At 39.5% G+C, this 22,136-nt stretch overlaps 1 protein-coding gene across 4 annotated transcripts in view; it reads right to left on the reverse strand.

The window, feature by feature from the left end:
* LOC109372675 (B cell receptor associated protein 29) overlaps positions 1-22,136 on the reverse strand; it is a 52,862-nt gene that overhangs the window by 2,826 nt on the left and 27,900 nt on the right. For all 4 annotated transcript variants that reach the window (XM_019626056.1, XM_019626057.1, XM_019626059.1 and 1 more), the window contains exon 7: positions 3,492-3,592. In XM_019626056.1, coding sequence (XP_019481601.1) covers positions 3,492-3,592 — 101 coding nt within the window. The remainder of the gene's footprint in view (positions 1-3,491; positions 3,593-22,136) is intronic.

Genomic DNA, 22,136 nt, shown 5'->3' on the forward strand with positions numbered 1-22,136 from the left:
AATTCCCCAACACTGTTCCCATTCCCCCAATTCCCCTAAAAAAAAAAAAAAAAAAAAAAAAGTAAATCAGCCATGTAAAATTGAGAAAGCTGTTTCCCAAAGAACTTTAGGATATAATTCTATTAAGGTTGGTTTGATAACAGAAGTAGAATTCATGAAGGACAATTTCATGTAGCTTTTTACAGTAGATGGTCTACAGCTATCTTTTGCTTCTCAAGTAGGGTTCAGAAGGTGAATATCAAAACAAAGGAGTCACTTTTAAGAAAATGGTTCTCAGTTAATGACACCTAAATCTCAGAATTTATACATGTTCTCATAATGGACAATGGGGGTAAGGTGAGTAGGTGGATGGAGAAAATGTGTCCAATCAACAAACAACTACTAGCATCTTATGGCTATATAGAGCTTTCCTTGTTTAAAAATATCGAAAATGCTTTCTTGCACAGGACCTGGTTTAATGCTCATAAGGTATTACAACCTTCACTTAAGTACTGAAGAAGCCAAGGGCTTGGCTGTCAAGTGATTTGCCTGAGGTTTATAGAAGTGGTAAACTACGGAGCTGAGAGGTTTTCTTATTTCCGACAGGTATTTATTACAGGGAAGTGGCTTCATAGGTGATTGGTTTATTGGGAAGAAGAGATGGACCTGCTGCTGTAAAAATCCCTGGCTTTCCCGCTCTTCCTGCCTTCAGTCTTCTACTAGTGCTGCCCACTGGCTGAACCCACCCTGAAACCAGACAGCAAGGGAGCCTGGGAAACGTAGCTCCCTGAAATGGAGGAGAGGGACAGTGGGAAGACAATGGTCCCAGAACTCATGTTCCAATGACCAGAACAGGCCAAAGGCCACAGTGGTTAATAATGGAGGTTCCCAAGAAAGATTTACCAATTTTGAATCCAACTTTGAATGCTTTCTAGTTCAGTGACTTTGGGTACAGTATATAACATCTCTGGGTCTCATTTTCCTCATACAAAATAGGGTATTAAAATATTTTAGGGCCGGCTGAGTGGTGCATTGGTTAGGAGTTGGCTTGGGATGCCAGCTCTGAGCAGCAGGGCCGCCAGTTTGGATCCCACATGGGGGCCAGTGATGCTGCGCCCTCTACAGCTGAGATGGTGAACAACAGCTTGACCTGGAGCTGGGCTGCCGTGAGTTGCCGGCGACGGCGTAGGCTGCACCAGGGGCTGCAGTGGGCTGCCGTGAGCTACTGTGTGTTGCCAGCAGCCAGCATGAATAGTGGCAAGCCGCTGTGAGCGGCCGTCCAATGGCTGGCGAATAATTGCCTCAGCCAGGAAGAGCGCAATGATAATACCAACATGAGCCAGTGAAGCGACGTCCTCCACAACTAGACTGAAGAACAAAAGGACAGCAACTTGTCTGTTCCCCTTCCCCAATTCCCCCATAAAATCTTTAAAAAAAAATATTTTAATGGGCTGTGATGGGAGCAAACAGGATAACATATATGAAGCCATTAGCTAAGTGCTTGGTTCAAACCTTACCCTCAATAAATATCATCCATTACACATTTCAAAACCCTGGATACAAAAACAGAAATGAGATCAAGATCTAAACAGGCCTCACTTTCAGCATGGCACTTGGCGTATCTGGGATGGGGTCATTTTTTAAAGAAACAGGTATAACAACTACTTTCTTGGGAAGAAATTACTCATAAAAGCTTTTTAACATCTTTTCTCAAGAATGCATAAGCTCCAAGCTGAAGGCTTTTTTGGGAAAGAAAACAGGTTGACGGAATCTCACTGTCACCTACATTCTCCAGGGATTAAGAGAAACATTAGCTGTTATCACAAAAGGAACATTCAGCAATGGCCACTGGTCATCAGAAACGAAGGAGATATTGCTGCTTCTCTTTTCTTCATTGAGGGATTTTAACATTTCTAACACCTGGCAAAGCCCCCTTGTTGAGTGCATCCTGACCTCACAAATGGGGAGGGAGGCTGGGCGGCAGTTCTATTTCTAGGCGAGAGGCTTCTGAGCATTTCCTCCCTCACCATGGTGCATCTTCAAGGATGCCATGGTGAGGTCAGCCATTTCAGGACCTCTGTTTTAGGCATAGGGAATGGGTGGTCTTGCTGAAAATCTAACTGCCTACTCCAGACGATGGGAACCGAGCTCTTAAGTGTCCTGGGTTTGAAACCACAGTGTATCTACCCTTCTCTGAGCTTCCCTGTGGTCAGAGTAGGTTAAACTGAACAGGCAACTCCACCGGGAACACCGCATTACAAATGTGCTTGGGATGGCTTCTTGACGGGCTCGAAATCAAAGCCAAAACGACAGGTCAAGTATTAGTTATTTTTCAGCAAAACTTCTACAGAGGAATTAAATACAGATGAAAATTATAATTATCATAACAGCTATCATTTCTTGAGTTTTTACCATAAGCCAGGCCAGGAAGTGTTAGGCACCCTACATATTCTATTTAATTCTCCCAAAACCCCAGTGAGTCAGGGGCTATTACTGCTTCAATTTACCAGTGGAGAAACATGAGCCTCAGATGGGTGACATAACATGCTTGGGATCACAAAGGTAGCGTGAGAGTTACAGTTACTCCCTGTCTGTCTGAATGCACGGCCTGTCAGTGCTGGGCCTCCCAGCCTCCTGCCAGCACAGCGCTTGACCCTGGAGATGTAAGGACCGTTAAGGGGCAAGGAGACGAGTCCTGGGACCACGGATTCTACGACAGTGAAATAACTGCAGAGCTGTAATTGCTAAAACACCCTGATCAAAAGTCACATGGTTGCCAAATTCTGAGGATGAGCCCCACCTCCAAGCAGAACACAGACCCTCCGCCTTGGGAGAAACTAGGAGGACCAGGGCTGGCTCTGGGTGGTCTCTCCCTTGAGTTCTCCCCACACGTGGTCAGGACAATCAATGCAGGTCAGGCGCTGGTGGCCCAAGAGGAAAGGGAACGAGAAGCCAAACGTGGATAAATGTTGGGAACTGACTCTTGCTGGAAGGGGAAAAGAGAAAATCTATGGCATCCAATTTTGTGACTTTAACAACAAAAAGGTTATTTGGGGTTTTTTCCATTTCCTTTGGAGGTAAATCATGTATTGGAATCCCAATAGGCTTTGTCCTAAGAGGGGCTTAGAAGGAGTGGCGTGAAGTGGGACTTCCATTTTTGGCTTTATTTTTGGCATGAATATGGCAAACATTCCAAAGAGAAAACTAAATTTTTCCAGGAAAACCCGTATGTGTTTCAATGTTGCCATTTTTGTGGCTCAATTCTTTTGCTTAAAACTTCAAAACTAGAATGCTATAAATTAGCATGTCAATAAGTCTCTGTTATGATTTTCTTGTATTTTCATGCAATGTCCCAATCTTCTCCCTCTATGTAAAATCCTGGCTTCCTTAATCAATTAACGGTGCCAGGATTAAGTGCAATCTCTTGATTTGGGAAGAGCAAAAGACCCCAAATAGTTGACTTGAGTGATTACAATTTCATAATGTAGGCCAATGATGTGGACAGCACCCACCTGAAGCTCAGAGTGTTCTTGTAGGAGTCGGTCGTATTCTTTTGAAAGTCTCTCTGATTGTATCTTCATTGTCACCACGTCATTTTGTGCCTTAAAAAGGGCTATAAAACATTGAATGGAATTTAAAATGTTTTATTTTGAAATAATTTCAAATGTACAGAAAATCTGCAAGACTTAAACAGAGGACTCCTTTGTAGCTTTTACTCAAATTCACCAACTGTTAATGATGTGGTACATTTGTTAATTATATTCTCTCTCTCCACACACACAATTATTTTCTTGAACCATTTGAGAATAAAGTACAGACATTATGCCCTTTTACTCCTTAATACTTCATTGTGCATTTCCTAAGAACAAAGGTATTCTCTAACATAACCATAGTATAGCTACCAAATTTAGTAAATTTAACATCAATACAATACTTTATCTAAGCTCCCATTCATATTCCAATCTTGGCAATTGTCCTAATTACGTCCTTTTTATTTTTTGCTTTTCACTTTTAGTCCAGGATCCAGTCCTAGGTCAAAGATTTGCATTAAGTTGTCACCTCTTTAGTTTCCTTTAACCTGGAATAGTTCCTCGGCCTTCCCCCACCCTCCTCTCCCCCATCTTTTGAGACATTGAGATATTTAAAACTACAGGTCACTTTTTTTTCCAATAGAATGTTTTTCATTTTGGTTTTATCTTATGTTTCCTCATGATTCAATTCAGTTTATGCACCCCTCTTACATACAAATATGAAATAAGTGATGTCGAATGGCTCTCAAGGTCCAGAGGCCCATCTGCCTCTCACTGGTTTTTCCTTATAGTTATTTTCCTCCTTAAAATTAAGAAGCAGTATGTGGAAAGACAATTAAGACTATGTAAGCATCCTATTCCTTGATAAACGTCCCTCTTATATGTAGCATCCACTGGTAATTCTTGCCCAAAACCAATCTTTATTATTATGGTTGCAAAATGGTGATTTTCCAGCTTCACCACTCCATCCATATTTGTCAGCTTTCTATTATAAAGAAGGGCCTTCCTTTCTCATCCATCCATCCATCCATCCATCCATCCATCCATCCATCCATCCATCATCAGTATGAACTCATAGGTTCCTATTTTTTCAGTGATTTATGCTTCATTATTATACTTAATTTCCCCCCCGATTTGGCTAGTGGGAACCCCCTTCAGTTGCCTCCTGTGTCCTTTGACATAATGTCCCCACCATTTTTTGAGCATTTCATTTTTTGACACAAGACATTCTCGGCTCCTCCTAACCCTTCCCTGGCTTAGCCTGGACTCAGGCATTATAGAACAGCATTTATCAAAAGGGTCTGCTTTTGAAAAAAACGAGGGATAAAAATTTATTTTATCATTCTTAAAAACAATGATAATCACTTTCTTATACAAAGTTGAAAAATATGGGGATGTACAAATAGCACTTAAAGGCTTTACCTCAAGATGATACACAAAAATGGCTACCTATTAGCCTTTGTCCACAAAGGAGCTGCAGCCTAAGTCAGCAGATTACACATAAGTTTAAAGTGTGTGTGTGTGTGTGTGTGTGTGTGTGTGTGTGTGATAATTAAGTCAACACATTGTGGAGAAGCCAATGAGCAAACGTGTAGAAGGGAAGACTAGCACAAGATGAAATTTTGGGAATCCGGAACTAGCTCTACATACAATTCTGCACATGTAGCCTTTAGAAATTCTGCATTTGTAAAACATTTAGGGTAGGAGTTTTAGGAAAGAAAGTGGGATTTAAATTTAAAAGTCACTTTTTTGGCACAATGAAATGAAATTATAGATTCTATTTATAATCAATCTGGTTGTCTTTCCTTGTGAGAAGCCATCACATGGCATTTTAATACATAAATATATGTCACTATCAACTAAAGTGCCTTCTGTATCAGTACCTTCTTAGACAACATTGTCAAATTAAACTTTCTGTGCTCTTCCACATCTGTGTTGTCCAACATGGTAGCCACTAGTTACATGTGGCTACTAAGCACTTTAAATGTTGCTAGTGGAAGCGAAAAACTGAATTTTAAGTTTTATTTACTTTTAATTAATTTAAATTTTGATTTAAATAGCCATGTGTAGTTAATGGCTAGCCATATTGGACAGTACAGCTTTATAATTTTTTCTACATCACTTCTATAGGTCCATAAATCTAAATTAGGTATTATTAAAGTTGAATTTGACAAATTTTAACATCACTTGGTGAAGGTATGGGTTAAGTTGGAAGAGAGATTTTTGGGAGTGGTTAGAGTTCACTGGGACCATAGACACAACATAAAGATTTATACATTCTTTTCAATTTGGGTTCTACAGGGCACTTCCTAGAAGCTACTTGAGAATATGAAACATGGTGTTATCTTCAGGACCTCACTAAAATGTTTAAGAGCCTAGACTGACATTATATAAAAAGCAAAGAAGACTCTACAACCTAATAACGTCCTAGTAGCCTATAATGGTGGTTTTATGAATGTTGGTCAGGAGCTTGTATTGAACAGAGAGGTTGGTCTTAATGTTAAAAATGATTCATGGGCCGGCCGAGTGGCGCGATGGTTAAGAACTGGCTTGCAACGCCAGAGGGCCCCGGTTTGGATCCCACATATGAGGGCCAGTGACACTGTCCTCTACAGCTAAGATGCTGAACAACAGCTCAACCTGGAGCTGGGCTGCCATGAGTCGCTGGAGACAGCGCAGGCTGCAGCCCCTGCTGCAGTGGGTTGCCATGGGCTACCATGTGGAGCCAGCAGCCAGTGTGAGCAGCCAGCAGCCGCCGTGAGCGGCCGTCCAGAAGCCGGCGACTGATCTGCCTCACCCGGGAAGAGCGCAATGATGGTGCCAACTTGGGCCAGTGAAGCAACATCCTCCACAACTAGACTGAAGAACAAAAGGACAGCAACTTGTCTGTTCCCCTTCCCCCAATTCCCCAGCACTGTTCCCATCCCCCCAATACCCCAATAAAAATCTTTAAAAAAAAAGATTCATGCTTAAATTTCTCACATGAATAAATTATTTAGGAAATTCCATAAATCTGAGACATCAACTCATTAGTTCCTTATTAAAAGACACCATTTTACTCATGAATTGTTAGGAGAGAGAATTAGTCAAGTGGTCTTATAAATCTGTAAAAGGAGCTGGAGAACCACTTGTGCAACCTCTTCAGAAGTTTCTTCTGATCACAACTAGCGTGAAGCTGCAGCAAAACAACTGTAGGCTAATCCTGTTTTTCTGGCACTCATCAAGCCAAGGTATGAATTGTGTTCCTTCTTTTGTTTTGCATTTGTGGCGATTAATAAACCTAATCGTTACTATCTTACTGAATTTACTTCAATAAGGAGAGGCTGTTGCTGTGTAGGAGCCTTTTGGATTGTTTCCCAGTCCTCTCTCCATCTCTCGCTTCATAAAAGTTACAATATTCTGTTTTGGATGCCTTCTACCTCCTTCTGGAACTGCCTTCGTGACTAAGGGGTTATATAAATTTGTTATGTGACATTTGAATATGCTTGTTTTATTTGGAACCATATTATTTTGGAAAGAGCATATACAGGGAGGACATTATTAGACAAGGAGGGTTGAGGTGATACATCTAAGTCACTACTGCAATTTTCTCATCTGCAAAAATGAGTCGCTGTCACTTGAGAGTGGCTTTATGGAAATGCTAAGGTATTTCATTTCATGACAATATTGGCCAGGTTCAATTAGAAACTCGGTTATGTCCTAATCACCATGAACTTTTGGGGGCGCATGCATCATTTATTAATACAGAGAATAACCTCAATTAATGTTACAGTGACACAGAGTAATCCATAATGTTTGTATAATGACATGTAAGCAGACGAAAAATATTTGTGGTTTTCCAAGTGCCAAACTTCCATTGATGGAACTATTTGCACAGTGGGAGGAGCTGGTGAGACTAATGCACTGTATAAATGTTCTGTGCCACTAGGACTTCCACTTGTGATAGCAGACACTACCAGCTAAACTCTGCCAGGAAATGCAAGAGAAAAGTGAGACACTGGCAGGACACCTCAAGTTGGCTGTGGTACAATAGCTATAAGGATTGTGTGAGAGAAAAACATTTTTAATTTGAAAAATTTCCATACATCTAGTGTTAGCTTCTTTTTGGTTCATTTGGTTCTATTTTTGAGAACCTGAGAGTGTGATATGCTGGAGCTACTCAGTACTTAATCCTCACATGCACTATTCCTTTACTGGTAATCAACTACTGGACCGTTAATCTACAGTAGTGCCTCCAAGATACTTGGAAAGTAGACACACACACTTCTGTTAAGTAAGGAACACATACTGTGGTTTTAATCATGGTTATTTTTCTACATGTCTACATTGTCAGGAATATGTAGGGGAGGTCTGTTTTACTCATCACTTCATTGCCCACTCTCTTTTAGCCTCACATCCATAATTCCTTTATATCTCACCAATCCATCTACCCCACTCCATCTCTGTTACCACTGTCCTCATCCCGAGTTCAGGTTATTCAAATACATTCCTCACCGTGTTTCCTGGCTACTCTAATTCACTGTCCACAGTATTGTCAAAGCGATTGCTCTTCCGCCCCAAAACTCTCCAACAGTGCCCCAAAATGTTAGCATCTAAACATAGCACGAGACCCTTCACGATGGACCCTGGGCTTACTCTCCACTGTCACCACTGCTTCCATCTTATTTTATGCTCCAGTTGCATTGAGCTCCTTGTAGTAACTGGACCTCACCTACATGTTCCTGACAATGTAGAAATGTAGAAAATAACCATAATTAAAACTATAGTATATGTTCCTTACTTAACAGAAGTGTGCGTGTCTACTTTCCAAGTAACTTGGAGACATTACTGTATATTAATGGTCTAGTAATTACCAGTAAATTATGCTGAAGTGTAACCATGTCCCCACTGCATTATGGACTACTCAAGAAACAGAGCTGCTTCTTGTCTGTTTTGAGTACCCAGCTCTCTGCCTGGCACATGGTAGGTGCTTAAAACAACTGGTTTTACACAATTGAATTTTTCAGATGCTTAATGCTAAGACTTTTCATTTATGCATTCTTTCCTTCCTTTAAGGAATATTAATTTCCTGAAAATAAAATAAATGTCAGGTAAACAATGAGATGTCATGTTAGCCACCTGATAGGAAACTTGCTTCCAACTAAAAACAGTTATATCTTTAATCAAAAAACAAAATATTCTGGATAGCTGGACAGTCACAAAGCGAACAGACCATTCTTGAAATATTTGTTACAAATGTAATCTTACAAATATCTCATGGTAAGTCATAATTAAAAAACAAAAACAAAATAAATAGTATCACAGAATCCAATTCAGTTAAAAAAACATAAAACACTCATTCTAGAAGTGGGTCAGGACATATGCAAGACAAGTGTGGAGCATCTTGTACTGTCAGAAAAAAAGGAAGTACTCAAAAAAAGATTTAAAAAATCCACAATGATGAGGATACAGCCAAGGGACACAGGAGCCAACTGAAAGGGCTCCCAATGGCCAAAGCTGGAACAACTTGAGCAACAAATAAGTAATATTAAATTATAACCCAAAGTACAAAACAAATACCCCTAAGCCCATATTGACATAAATGAATAAATAGGGGAGAAAAGACAAATTTGTGCAGAATAGTTCCAAATAATTTATGGAGATACTCTACTCTCAGAAGGTAGAACGTAACTCCCCATTTCTTAAATATGGGCTGAGAAGAGCGACTTCCATCCAAAGAACACAGTATGGAAGTGGGGAGAGAAAAGTAACTTTACACTAGAGATACCTGATAAACTGCCTCAGCCAGGTCAACATCAACAGTAACAAATCATTGTGGTACGTACTCCTGATGCAATGTGATGAAAATAGCATTTTACCTCTGTGACTTTCCTCTCAAATCCATATCCCTACTCAACTCATGAGAAAAACATCAGATAAATTCCAAGAGAAATATTCCACATAATACCTAACAAGTACTTCTCAAAATTGTCAAGGTTCTCAAAAATCAGGAAAGTCATTATAGTCAATAATGAGAAATCATTATAGCCAAGAGGAGCCTAAAGAGACATGACTACTAAACATAATATAGTATCCTGAATGAAATCCTGCAACAGGAAAAAAGACATCAGGTGAAAACCAAGGAAATCTGAATAAACTATGGACTTCAGTCAATAATAATATATCCATATTGGTTCACTAATTATACAAATATACCATATTAATGTAAGACACAAATAATAGGAGAAACTGAGTGTGGAATATATGAGAATTCTTTGTATTATATTGCTTATTTTTCTATAAGTTGAAACTGCCCTAACATAAAAAGTTGATTTTAAGAAACCACAATGGGAAAAAACAAAACAAAAAAACACAAGGTACACAGGGCAAGATATAATAAAATTCATTAGGCTATAAGTCCTAAGTAAGCATCTATCAAGTATGACCCACAAATTCCTTTCTTTTAAATAACAAAGGCTTAATTAAAATTTTATTTTGTATAAAATCTTCTGATGTTTTAAAAGTATTATAATATTATATTGGGTTGTCGGAAAAGTCATGACGTATTTTTTCTATGTTTTTCGTTGCAAAAATGCATCAACACTTTTCCAACAACCCAATAGCATATATTTTAAAAAAACAAAAACAAAAACCAGGGGCCAGCTGAGTGGCTCAGTTGGTTAAGAGTTGGCTTGGGAGCACGAGCTCTGAGCAGCAGGGCCCCGGTTTGGTTCCCACATGGGCCAGTGATGCTGCACCCTCTATAGCTAAGATGGTGAACAACAGCTCAACCTGGAGCTGGGCTGCCATGAGTGGCCAGTGATGGCATAGGCTGCAGTGGGGCTGCAGTGGGCTGCCATGAGCTACCGTGAGTGGCTGGCAGCCAATGTGAACGGCCGGCAGCCGGCAGCCAGCAGCCAGTGAGAAATGCTGTGAGCCACCATGAGTGGCTGTCCAATGGCCGGTGAGCGACTGCCTCATCCGGGAAGAGCGCAATGATAACACCAACATGGGCCAGTGAAGCGATGTCCTCCACAACTAGACTGAAGAACAAAAGGACAGCAACTTGTCTGTTCCCCTTCCCTGATTCCACACTCTGTTCCTCCCCCCCCAAACTCCCCAATAAAATCTTAAAAAATTAAATTTAAAAACCAGAGTGGCAATATTTTAAAAAGACAGTGAGAAAGTGGATAAAGGAAAAGCAGATATTCTAGTAAAGAAGCATGGACTTAATACATTTCAAGAATATCAAACTATAAGGACATTTAACCTTTATGTATACATCTATGTGTAAAAGATTTAAGTTATTTAAGAGGAGGGTTGAGGAGCAACATGGTTATAAACATCTTAAAAATATTTAAATTAGGGTTCATAGAATAATTTTTATGAAATCACATATTAGGGCCAGTATGTACAATAAGTATAGAAAGGCTGTGAGAAATAAACTTCTTAACAGCAATGACAAACCTTTGTTTTCATTGGACTATGAGGAAGGAAATGCTTCTCCTAGTCTCTAACTGCTGAGAGTCCATGAAACACAAGTCCCTCCCAAAGATTCCTAGAGTTCAGGATGAAGTTGGTACACAGACGAAAGCGCCCCAAGTCAAAGGAGTTATTTGGTTATCTAGTCAACAACTTATGGAATGTCGTCTACTAGGCATCTGGCATTGTTCTAAGTGCTGAGGATACAGTGACAAGATAGTTAGGATCTTTGCTCTCATAACACTCATTATACGTGTGTGTGTGTGTGTGTGTGTGTGTGTGTAAGATAAACAGACCAACCAACTAATAGTGAGTGATAAGTGTCATGCAGAAAGTTAAAATAGGGTGATGGGATAGTGAATGACTGTGCAGCTACACTGGATTGAGTAGTCAGAAAAAGTTTCTCTAAAAAGGTGAAATTTAAGCTACTATTAGTTCTGTCTACTAAGGGGGCCTCGCATAATGATACCCCAGTAGCAATGAGCACACTTAGGGTCTATATCTTATTTTCTAAATACCATTCTCCACTTAAAGGAAGCAATGCTCACTGGAGAAATGGTCAATTCAAAGGCTGGAGGAGGAAATGGACTAGATAAGCTTGGAGTATGCTGTTATACCTGAAAGTTAAGTGCTCATAGAATGGGAGCATGAAAAAACGGTAATGGCAAAATGACCCAGTTTGAAAAGGCCAAATCTGAGACAATTTGAACAATAAAACATAATGCTCATAATGTATTATAACCCACTGAATATATCAAACAAGCAAACAATTAAATAACGGGGGGAAAAAAGGAAAGCTGCTCCTTACAATAGAATGGCATCTAACAAATGTAGAAGGAATAAGAAAATTGGAAAATTACCACTTGGAAAATATCAAAGTAATAAGTGAGGGTGAGAGAAAAAGATAAAGCAAATGTAAAATGTTATCACTTGGATAAATGAGCTAAGGGTACAGGGGAATTTTTAAAATATTATTCTGTTCCTGTGAGTATGAAATTATGTCTGTATAAAAGTTAAAAGGAAAAAATGAAATTTTGCGATGAAGTAGAGCAGAGACATGGAGTAGTAACTGGAAGAATATGAGACAAAGGGAAGTTTTTGTTTCTGTTTTTTTGAATAGGAGATGCCAGAGGGTGTTTGTAGGATGACAGGAAATGAGGGAGTAATTGCAAGAACAAAGTCCTTGAAAAGGGCAGTGGGGATGGGACAGACAGCACTAGAAGAGAACTGACACTTAATCCATGATAATCCAAGGACAGGCAAAAAGTTCAAGCCCAGCTGGGAGAGGATGGTAGTTTTGGTGGTGAGAAGATGAAGCTGTTTTATTAATTTTTTGTGCCCATGAAGCGGGATGGATTTAGAATTTAGAAGTGAGATGAAAAGATCTAAAATAGTTTTGAAGACTAGAAAAGTAAAGATTTTAGAGACCAGGTAGGCCGAATGGCTCAGCTGGTTAAGAGCGTGAGCTCTGAGCAACAGGGTTGCCAGTTCAATTCCCACATGGGCCAGTCAGCTGCACCAGAGCTGAATTGCCAACAGGTGGCAGGATGGCTCAGCTGGTGAGAGCACATGTGTCTAACAACAAGGTTGCTGGTTTGACTCCCGCATGGGATGGTGACCTACGCCCGCCCACCCACAACTAAGATTGAACACCATACCTTGAGCTGAATGGCAGCGAGCAGCTGTTGGGCAGCCGGATGGCAACTGGACTTGGAGCTGAGCTAGCTGCGCCCTCCACAACTAAGATTGAAGGACAACAACTTGGCTGTTCCCCTTCCCCAATTCCCCAATAAAATCTTTTAAAAAAAAAGAAAAAAGATTTTTGAGACGTACAATAGGGCTGTCATGCAGTACTGAGGGCCCATTTGAATTTAGTGACCATTTATTTAAAACAAGAAGTTAGTCTCTTTAGTAATGCTGAGATACTTGGGTGCAGGTACCAAGTAGACAGACAGATATTGGAGTATTACCAGGACTAGGTGCTTGAGAGAGGAGGGGAGTGAAGGACAGAGGGACAGGGGAGGGAGAGGAACAAGGTATGTAGTCTGCAAGGACATAATTATGATGAACCATGAAATCTAAGCTGGGTAGGGAGGTAAGAGAGGGCACCAAACTCAGTTTTGGGGCTGAGATTTGTTAGCATCTCTCTGGAACACTAAGTGCACGCTGGAACACGTTGCTGATTGCCTTCATAGCACTTACGATCTAGTAGGAAAGAGAAACAAATAAAAAGATAATTTCTATAGAGTGCACTACCAAATACGTGACCCAACAGGAATACGAAGGCCCAGAAGGAGGGCACTCAGCTCAGTCTGAAGGGAGAGAGATTCAGGCTGGCTTCACAGAGGTGGCCAACACTGGAGCTGAAGGGAGAGCAGAAGCTACAGAGAAGAGCACAGAAGACATTCAGGAGACAAAGGTAAAAAATAATGAAACAGCACTGTTAGGGGAACTGCAAACTATGGTATTTAATAAAGTAGGAGTATAACACTGAGATTGGACCAGGGTGGGGACAAAGCTAGAGAGGACGCTGGGGACTAGGTCACGTAAGGCCACGTGTGTCACCTTGAAGAGCTGTAAAAGTGACAGACACCAATAAAGAGTTTTAAATAGTGCAGAGGCAGTCAGATACATGGTGTTGGAAATGGCTCTATGGCAATATGAAGAAGCCAAACCAACGGCAGAGCCTGAAGGGGGACATATTTTAGAAGACTGTTTGCTCTGCAAGAGCAGGAGCAAGCCACTTTGGAATGGAAATAAAACTGTACAAGTAATTATAATACAGAGTAAACATTAATGACTACAACACACTATAGCTCTATTTTTCATATGCAAAACAGGAGAAATGAATGATTTTTTTTTTTTGCATGTGTCTCAATTTCTCTACCAATCACTAGGGTTCCTAGTGCCTGCCCATACCTCCTAAGGTATACTGGGAACATAAGTGAGGTTCATGGGTGAAGTGCTTTCGGGTTTAGAAAAGACATGGACTTGAGGCATGCTGATACTTATAAAGATTATTGATACTCTAGCCAGGGAACTGATAAGTAGGCTTTCCAATTTAATAAATAAAATCAGCCCCACTGTGTATGCTGTTGGCAAAAGAAAAAAACAATAAATGAATAACGACTTCCTTCATTAATCTTAGTTAGGTTGCTAAGTAATGTATTTAAGAAAACAGTTTTGGTTCTGTTACTTAGCAAAGAATAATTACAAACTATATTAATATGTTGGCTTTGCACTTGAAAAGCAGGATGTACATTTTAGGCAAAGCATGGTGTAAGCATAGATTATAACAAATTGCCTTGAAAAGGGTATGCTTCCAAAAGAATTTCATGCGTAAGCAAAGGTAACATGTGGAATCAACAAGAATTACCAACCCATCATGTAAGAGAATTGAAGGAGTCAATTTACGTTGACTATAAACAAACTAATTTTACTATACGTAAGCATATAATTTCTTAAATTATCTGATCAATATTCATTCAATAAGCACTTAGGAGCACAGCAAATTTTTTAACAATATTAACAGCAGAAGCAAATCTTTTTCAGCCTCACTTCATTTATGCTGGAAAGGGTCCTCTTCTTTACTTGAAGACCCTCAATAAGGGTCAGCAAACTATTTCTGTGAAGGGCCAGATAGTGTTTTTAGCTTTCTGTGCCATGCAGACTCTGTCCAGTCTACTTAACTCTGCAGCCACAGAAAATAAGTTAATGAGCGACTGTGTATTTGTTCCAATAAATTGTAATTGATAAAAATGAGGCAGCAGGCTGGATTCAGCCCATAAGCCATAGTTTACTGACCCCTGTTCTATAACAACAGTTGTAAGTTTTATCAGTTTCTCTTAAGTTATAAATTTACTCAAAGTAACTATAAAACAAAGTAACAGAACAAGAGAAGATGGTCCAAATTATACTGGAAATTTTAAGAAATTTCCTAGTAAGTTTCCCATTTTATCTCTATCAATTTTCCTTAGAGAAAGAACAAAGGCTATCTATACTGATAAGGGATGTTGCAATAAGATTTAGTTTTAGGCAGAAAAGGTTTTTCCTCCTTTAATTTTTCAGCTAATTTTTCTACCTGATTGCTTTCTATCCATTTTAAAAGTGATGGAGTCAGGGACCAAGAGGGACAATTTGGATGAGAAGACGATGAGTTCAATTTTGGACTCGTTCATTTGAGACTGGTTGGATTTTCACATGCCCCCATCAAGCAACTTCTCAGGCAGAAACTCCAACTTCTAAAAATAAACTAATTCATCTCATTGGTGTTCATCACCTTTAAACATTGGCCAATTAAAACACCATGGGCCCAGGCCGGCTGGGTGGCTCAGTTGGTTAGTGTGGGCTCTGAGCAACAGGGTTGCTGGTTCCATTCCTGCATGGGATGGTGGACTGCACCCCCCACCAACCCCCCGCAACTAAGATTGAACACGGCACCTTGAGCTGAGCTGCCACTGAGCTGCCGATAGGCAGCCGGATGGCTCAGTTGGTTAGAGCGCGTGCTGTTAACAACAAGGTTGCTGGTTTAACTCCGCATGGGATGGTGGGCTGCGCCCCCCCTTGCGCCTCCCCCCACAACTAGATTAAAAAGTGGCCACGACTTGGAGCTGGGCTTGCACTCTCCACAACTAAGACTGAAGGACAACAACTTGACTTGGAGCTGATGGGTCCTGGAAAAACAATGTTCCCCTTCCTCAATTCCCCAACACTGTTCCCTCCCCAATTCCCCAACAAAATCTCTAAAAAACAAAAACAAAAAGCAAAACAAAGAAATAAAAAAACCACCCTAGGCCCAACCAATATATTTCTAAGATGCCCAAACACATAAAAAAGCGCTATTGTTATCCTTCGGTTTTATAAACCAACCCCATATTTAATTAGCAAATGAACATTTCAAACATCTACACTGCATTTTACTATTAATCAGGCTTTGAGAGGTCTTTTTATCTTTTTCAATTTAGAAGCTTGTAAAAGATTCTACCTTAAACTTGACAACTTTTTATTATGATATACAAAAAAGGCAAATGGATTTGGAAGGTTAGTGTCAGAAAAACCATCCCTAAACCTGAGAAACATGCTTGAAATTAGTTTTGACAACAAATTTTAGATTATCAGTTAAAATCTAAACTTTTCTTTCTTGCTTCAGTCATTCCCTATTTAAATTGTAAAGTTTTCGAATAGAAGTCAATAATAATAATAATAATAATAATAATAAATAATAAATAATAATACCTAGCAATTAAGTTGTAACAGACGAGGCACTGGGTCGCATGCATTGTGCATGCAATGACTGTGAAGAACTACAGCGCAGAGTAACTTCCCCAAGGTCACAGAGAGGGTAATAAGTGAAAGCCAGTCTTAAACCACGTCTGAGTAACTTTAAATTTTTCATTCCCAAATTCTAGTTGGATGCTTTCACCATCTTTAAACAAATACACCATGCAAGAGAGTTCTGAAATAGATTTAAATATTTCAGTTATTTTATTTTCTTTTTTCTAATCTACATCTCTGTCCACAAATTATTTGGCAAAAGACTGTTTCTGGCTCTGTATTTTCTTGTTAAAAATCTGCTGCTGCCTCTGTACTTACTTTAGAATAAATTTTGGTTTCCTAAGCATAGTACTCATGGCCCCACACCCCGTCTTGTCTCCACTTTCTTGGCAGCCTCATCACTCCCCTCTGCCCCGCCTGTCACAAACCATAACCCTTGTTCACATGTGTTCCCAAGGCGAGGGCAAGACATTGCCATTTCTGTTTCAGAGGTCCCTCATTCCTGAGAGTCACCTCAAAAGATAGGTCCCCCATGAATTTATCCTCAACGCTGCCGGTAAGAACAATCACTCTCTCCTCTGTGTTACCTTAGCCCTTTGTATTATACCTTTATTTTGGCTTTTATCATCGCTTATCTTACATTTTTGTTGTCTGTCAATCTGTCCACCTTTCTCACTAGATATCCTTGAAGACTGAGATGACAATGTATTCCTTTTGGTATCTTTCAGAGCATCCAGGTAAAATACTCTGCACGTGGCTAGTACAGGTAAAAGTTTATACATGGACTAGCAGACACTCCATGTTACCACAATCCCTGTAATATGCATCCCTGCAGGAGCACGCAGCAATCTGCAGCCAAATCCCAGGAACTGATCCTATAAAAAAATGTTGAGGTGTACTTAGTTCGTGAAGGTTGCAGGGCATTCTATGAAGCCGAAGAATATACTATTGATACTCCCCCAGGGTAGAGAGCAAAGGGGTAAATGTTTCCAGAGAAATCACTTTGTGTGAAGACATACTGAAATGACACATATAAAATATAAATCTTCAGAAGTGTTGAATAAAGTTAACCTCTGACAGCAATGTCTTGCCAACAATTAAATAGGTAAAACCAGATGGAGAGGGAGGATGTGAAGGGAAACACTGTCAGATTTCTTCTGAAGATCAAGTTGCAGAAATCAGTTAGTTCCGGGACAGAGGAGGGAGCATGACTGAGCAATACAGTATTGTCTTCTCAAGTTGCAGTTTCCTCATATATCCCAACTTCCTCCAACTCACATTAGCCATATAGTTCTCATACACTCTATTCCTTCCTTTTTGCAATTTCAAAATATCTTTCAAAAGGTAAAATTTTAGAAGAAAATTTTATAATTACACATAGCATTTTTTTACTATACTTTCTAGACCATCAGTAGGCTTAATATTATTAATACACATTGAAAAGTAGAGTTATCTCCTGGAATCTAGATAATCTTTAATAATGAAGTGATTGATAACTTAATGATCAGAGGTGAATAGCTATCAGGTAAACCTCTAATCAGCCTAATCCTCAAATGTTGCTATGTGCCAGAGTTGTGTGTTCAGGTTTCTTCCTTCTCATTTAACACAGTGTTCTTTGACTGGGAATCATCAACTCCTTGATTTAAACATCGGATCCACATGTATGATGGTTTACAGTAAGTCCCCAACTTATGAACGAGTTCCGTTCCAGGAGAACATTCATAAGTCGGACTCGTTTGCAAGTCTGACAAAGTGAGTCTCTGCGCTTCCTAGCAGTCCCCTCCACATCACTACTGCTTTTCCTCTTGCTTCCAGACATCCTGGGCTCTGACTGAGCACTGTACTACTGTACACTATCGCACTGTACAGTAAGCACACAGCAGCACAACTGTGACAATGCCCAGCAGACACATGAGCTACTTCTGTGATTTGTCCGCATCTACGAATGTTCATAATGCAAGGTCCGTTCATATCTGTGAAAGTTCTCAACTCGAATGTTTGTAAGTTGGGGACTTGCTGTAGACTCTTTCTTCAGACTACCTTTCTTTCAAGCTTAGAATTCATATTTCCAACTGTTCTTTGGGCATTTTACTAGGATATCCTGACAGTCCCTTAAACTCAGCATATTTGTAACAAAATGCATTATTTCTGCTTCCCCTCTCCCCAAATAAAAGAAAGTACTCCACTTCTCCTTTGGTTCAGATTTTAGTTAAAAGCATTATCTGTTGAGCCCCTCCCAAGAGGCCCCAGAACCAACACACCCTGTGGCTACCTTCAGACCACACCAGAGCACCAACCAACTACCTCCACAAACAACACACTTAAAGGGCAGACTGGGCAGGCACCAGAGCCCTGCTAAAGTGAATCCTGCTCTGTAGGGTCAGCCCCTGCACAACAGCTCCTCCACTGTAGTCATGGCCATTCCTCACAACCAATCAGCCCGAGGGTCAGTCCCACCCACTGATGTGAGAACAGCAACCAAGGCTCAACTACAGCAGGAGGGCACACACAAAGGACACACCTGGAGCACCCGACTCAAGTCACCAGGGAGATGATGCCACTGGGCTCCACAGGATACCAACTATATAAGGCCACTTTACCAAGACTGAGTAATGCAGCAGCTCTACATTACAGGGTGTCAGCCAAAATAAGGAGAAAAAGAAACATGTCCCAAATGAAAGAACAGAACGAAACTCCAGAAAAAGAACTAAACAAAATGGAGACAAGCAATCTACCACATGCAGAGTTCAAAACATTGGTTGAAAGGATGCTCAATGAACTTAGGGGAAGAGTAGATGAACTCAGTGAGGACTTTAACAAAGAGACAGGCAACATAAACATGGAGATAGAAAACCCAAAAAGAATCAGTCAGAAATGAGGAATACAATAATTGAAATGAAGAATACATTAGAGGGAATCAACAATTCAATAGATGAAGCAGAAGATCAAATTAGCAATTTGGAAGGCAAGCTAGCAGAAAACATCCAAAATCAGAACTGCAAAAAGTAAAAAAATCCAAAAAAGTGAGAATAGTTTAAGAGGCCTCCAGGACAACATCAAGCATATCAACATTCGCATTATAGGGGTACCAGAAGGAGAAGAGAGAGAACAAGGGATTGAAAACATATTTGAAGACATAATGATGGAAAACGCCCCTAACCTGGCAAAGGAAACAGACATACAAGCCCAGGAAGCACAGAGTCCCAAAAAAGATGAACCCAAAGAGGCTCACACCAAGACATATCATAATTAAAACACCAAAGGTTAAAGACAAAAAGAAAACCTTAAAAATGGCAAGGGCAAGAGAAAAGCAGTTAGTTACCTATGAGGGAGATCCCATAAGACTGTCAGCTGAGTTTTCAACAGAAACTTTGCAGACTAGAAGGAATTGGCATAAAATACTCAAAAGTGATAAAAAGCAAGGACTACTCTACTCAGCAAGACTATCATTTAGAATTGAAGGAGAGATAAAGAGCTTCCTAGACAAGAAAAAGCTAAAGGAATTCATCACTACCAAAGAAGTATTACAAGAAATGTTAAAAGGGACTTCTTTAAAAAGAAGGGGGGGAAGGGAGGAAAAAAGAATGTAAATATGAATAAAATGGCAATTACTATGTACCTGTCATTAATCACTCTAAATGTACACAGATTAAATGCTTCAATCAAAAGGTAGGGTGGCTGAATGGATTAAGAAAACAAGACCCATACATATGCTACCTACAAGAGACCCACTTTAGATCAAAAGACATACACATACTAAAAAAGTAAAGGGTTGAAAAAAGATGTATCATGAAAATGGAAACAAACAAACAAAAAGCTGGAGTAGTAATACTTATACCAGATAAACTAGACTTTAAAACAAAGGCTATAACAAGAGACAAAGAAGGACCCAGCAATTCTACTTCTGGGTATCTGAAGAAACCCAAAACACTATTTCGAAAAGACACATGTATTCCTATGTTCACTGTAGCATTATTTACAATAAGCAAAATATGGAAGCAACCTAAATGTTGATCGATTGATAAATGAATAAAGAATAGGTGGTACATGTAAACAATGGAATATTTACTCAACCACAAAAAATTAAATCTTGTCATTTGTGACAACATGGAAGGACCTAGAGGGTATTGTGCTAAGTGAAATTAGTCTGACAGAGAAAGACAAATACATTTTTTCACTTAATGTGGAATCTGAAAAACAAAACAAATGAACAAAACAGAAACAAACTCACAGAGAACATTTTGTTAGTTGTCAGGCTGGAGGAGGTTTGGAGGGATAGGTGATAAAAGGGAAGGGATTAAGATGTGCAAACTACCAGTTATAAAAACAGTCACGGGGATATAAAGTACAGCATAGGGAATATAGTCAATAATACTGTAATAACTATGTACAGTGTCAGATGGGTACTAGACTTACTAGGGTGATTATGTCATAAATTATATAGATGTCTAATTACTATGTTGTACACTTAAAACTAATATAACATTTTAGGTCAACTGTAACTGAAAAATAAATTATTTTTTAAAAAAGCATCACCTACCTAGACAATCAAATAAGAAACCTGGAGTCATCTTAAACTTCTACTTTTCCTCATTCCCCAAATTTTATTCATTCTGCACGCTTCCTAAAATTTCTCTTTAGATGAAATTTTACAACCCTGGGGACAGACAGAAGAGTCCATAAGTTTCCAGAAAGCAAAACAAAATAAAGCAGGTTATATACAGAAAGGATCAGAGAATGGAATGACTCTGGATATGTCAACAGAAACGACAGAAGACAGAAGATAATGGAGCAATGCCTTCAAATTTCCAAGGTTAAACATTTTTCAACCAATAGTGAGCATAAAATAATTATAATGGTTTTCAGAAATAATGATTTTCAGAAAATAATGATTTTTAGACATCATGGCTTCAAATTGTTTACCTTTCATATACTCTTTCTCAGGAAGCTGTTGGATGATATGCTCTACTAAAAGGAGAGAGTAAAAAGTAGAAAACATGGAATCCAGGAAAGAGGGTAGCAACACCACAAAGATGCAAAAGGGTCCCCATAATGATGATGAATAATAGATATACAGTCATAATAATCTGATATAACAAAAATTGATATGCTTATATTGGAAGGATGAGGGGACAGGAAGCGTGTGTGAGGAGCTGGGTGAGATACGAGAGACTTCCCAAGTCCTAAGTCCTTCTCGTCCATATAAGAAAGTCAAAGATAATATCCCATACAATGAAAGATCAAGAAATAGCTACCTAAATGTTGCGTTTAGAAAGCTGGAGGTGAATATCAGAAGAAATAGCTAAATGAGTTGAATGGTTGCTTCTGGGGATGAGCCTCAGGGAACTGCTGTTTTTCCTCATAAGTCTTGCAGAACTATTTGACTTTTAAGATTATGTATATGCAAAACTTTGATAAAAATTAAAAAGAAATAGAAAGTTAGGTACTCTGTTTAAACTATATAGTGACTACTTTGTGTAATAATCCCATAAGTGAAAGCTCTCAGTGCTGCAAAGACCTCTAGAGGTCTAGTTTCACTTTTAATTTTCCTAGTACTTATAATGAAAAGGAAATGCTGATTTCTCTACTCAAATCATTTCTCCTTTCCTGCAAAGTTTTATCATTCCATATCATTGGTTCCAATAGATGTTATGAACAACCACCATACTACAACACTAGTGAGAAATGGTTATATTTACTGGCTTATGCCCGCTCCTCTCCCTCGTGATGTGCAATCCAAGGGAGTTAAACATTTAAGATTTGTGGCCCCACTCCACTATTTTTTTTTTTTTTTTTGCCGAGCCACCCTGCCACCACCCTGCCACCTGTTGGCAGCTCAGGAGCAGCTTAGCTTGGGCCGGAAATTGAACCAGCGGCCCTGTTGCTCAGAGC

Source organism: Hipposideros armiger, unplaced genomic scaffold (assembly GCF_001890085.2).
Source record: "Hipposideros armiger isolate ML-2016 unplaced genomic scaffold, ASM189008v1 scaffold_655, whole genome shotgun sequence".
Classification (NCBI taxonomy): domain Eukaryota; kingdom Metazoa; phylum Chordata; class Mammalia; order Chiroptera; family Hipposideridae; genus Hipposideros; species Hipposideros armiger.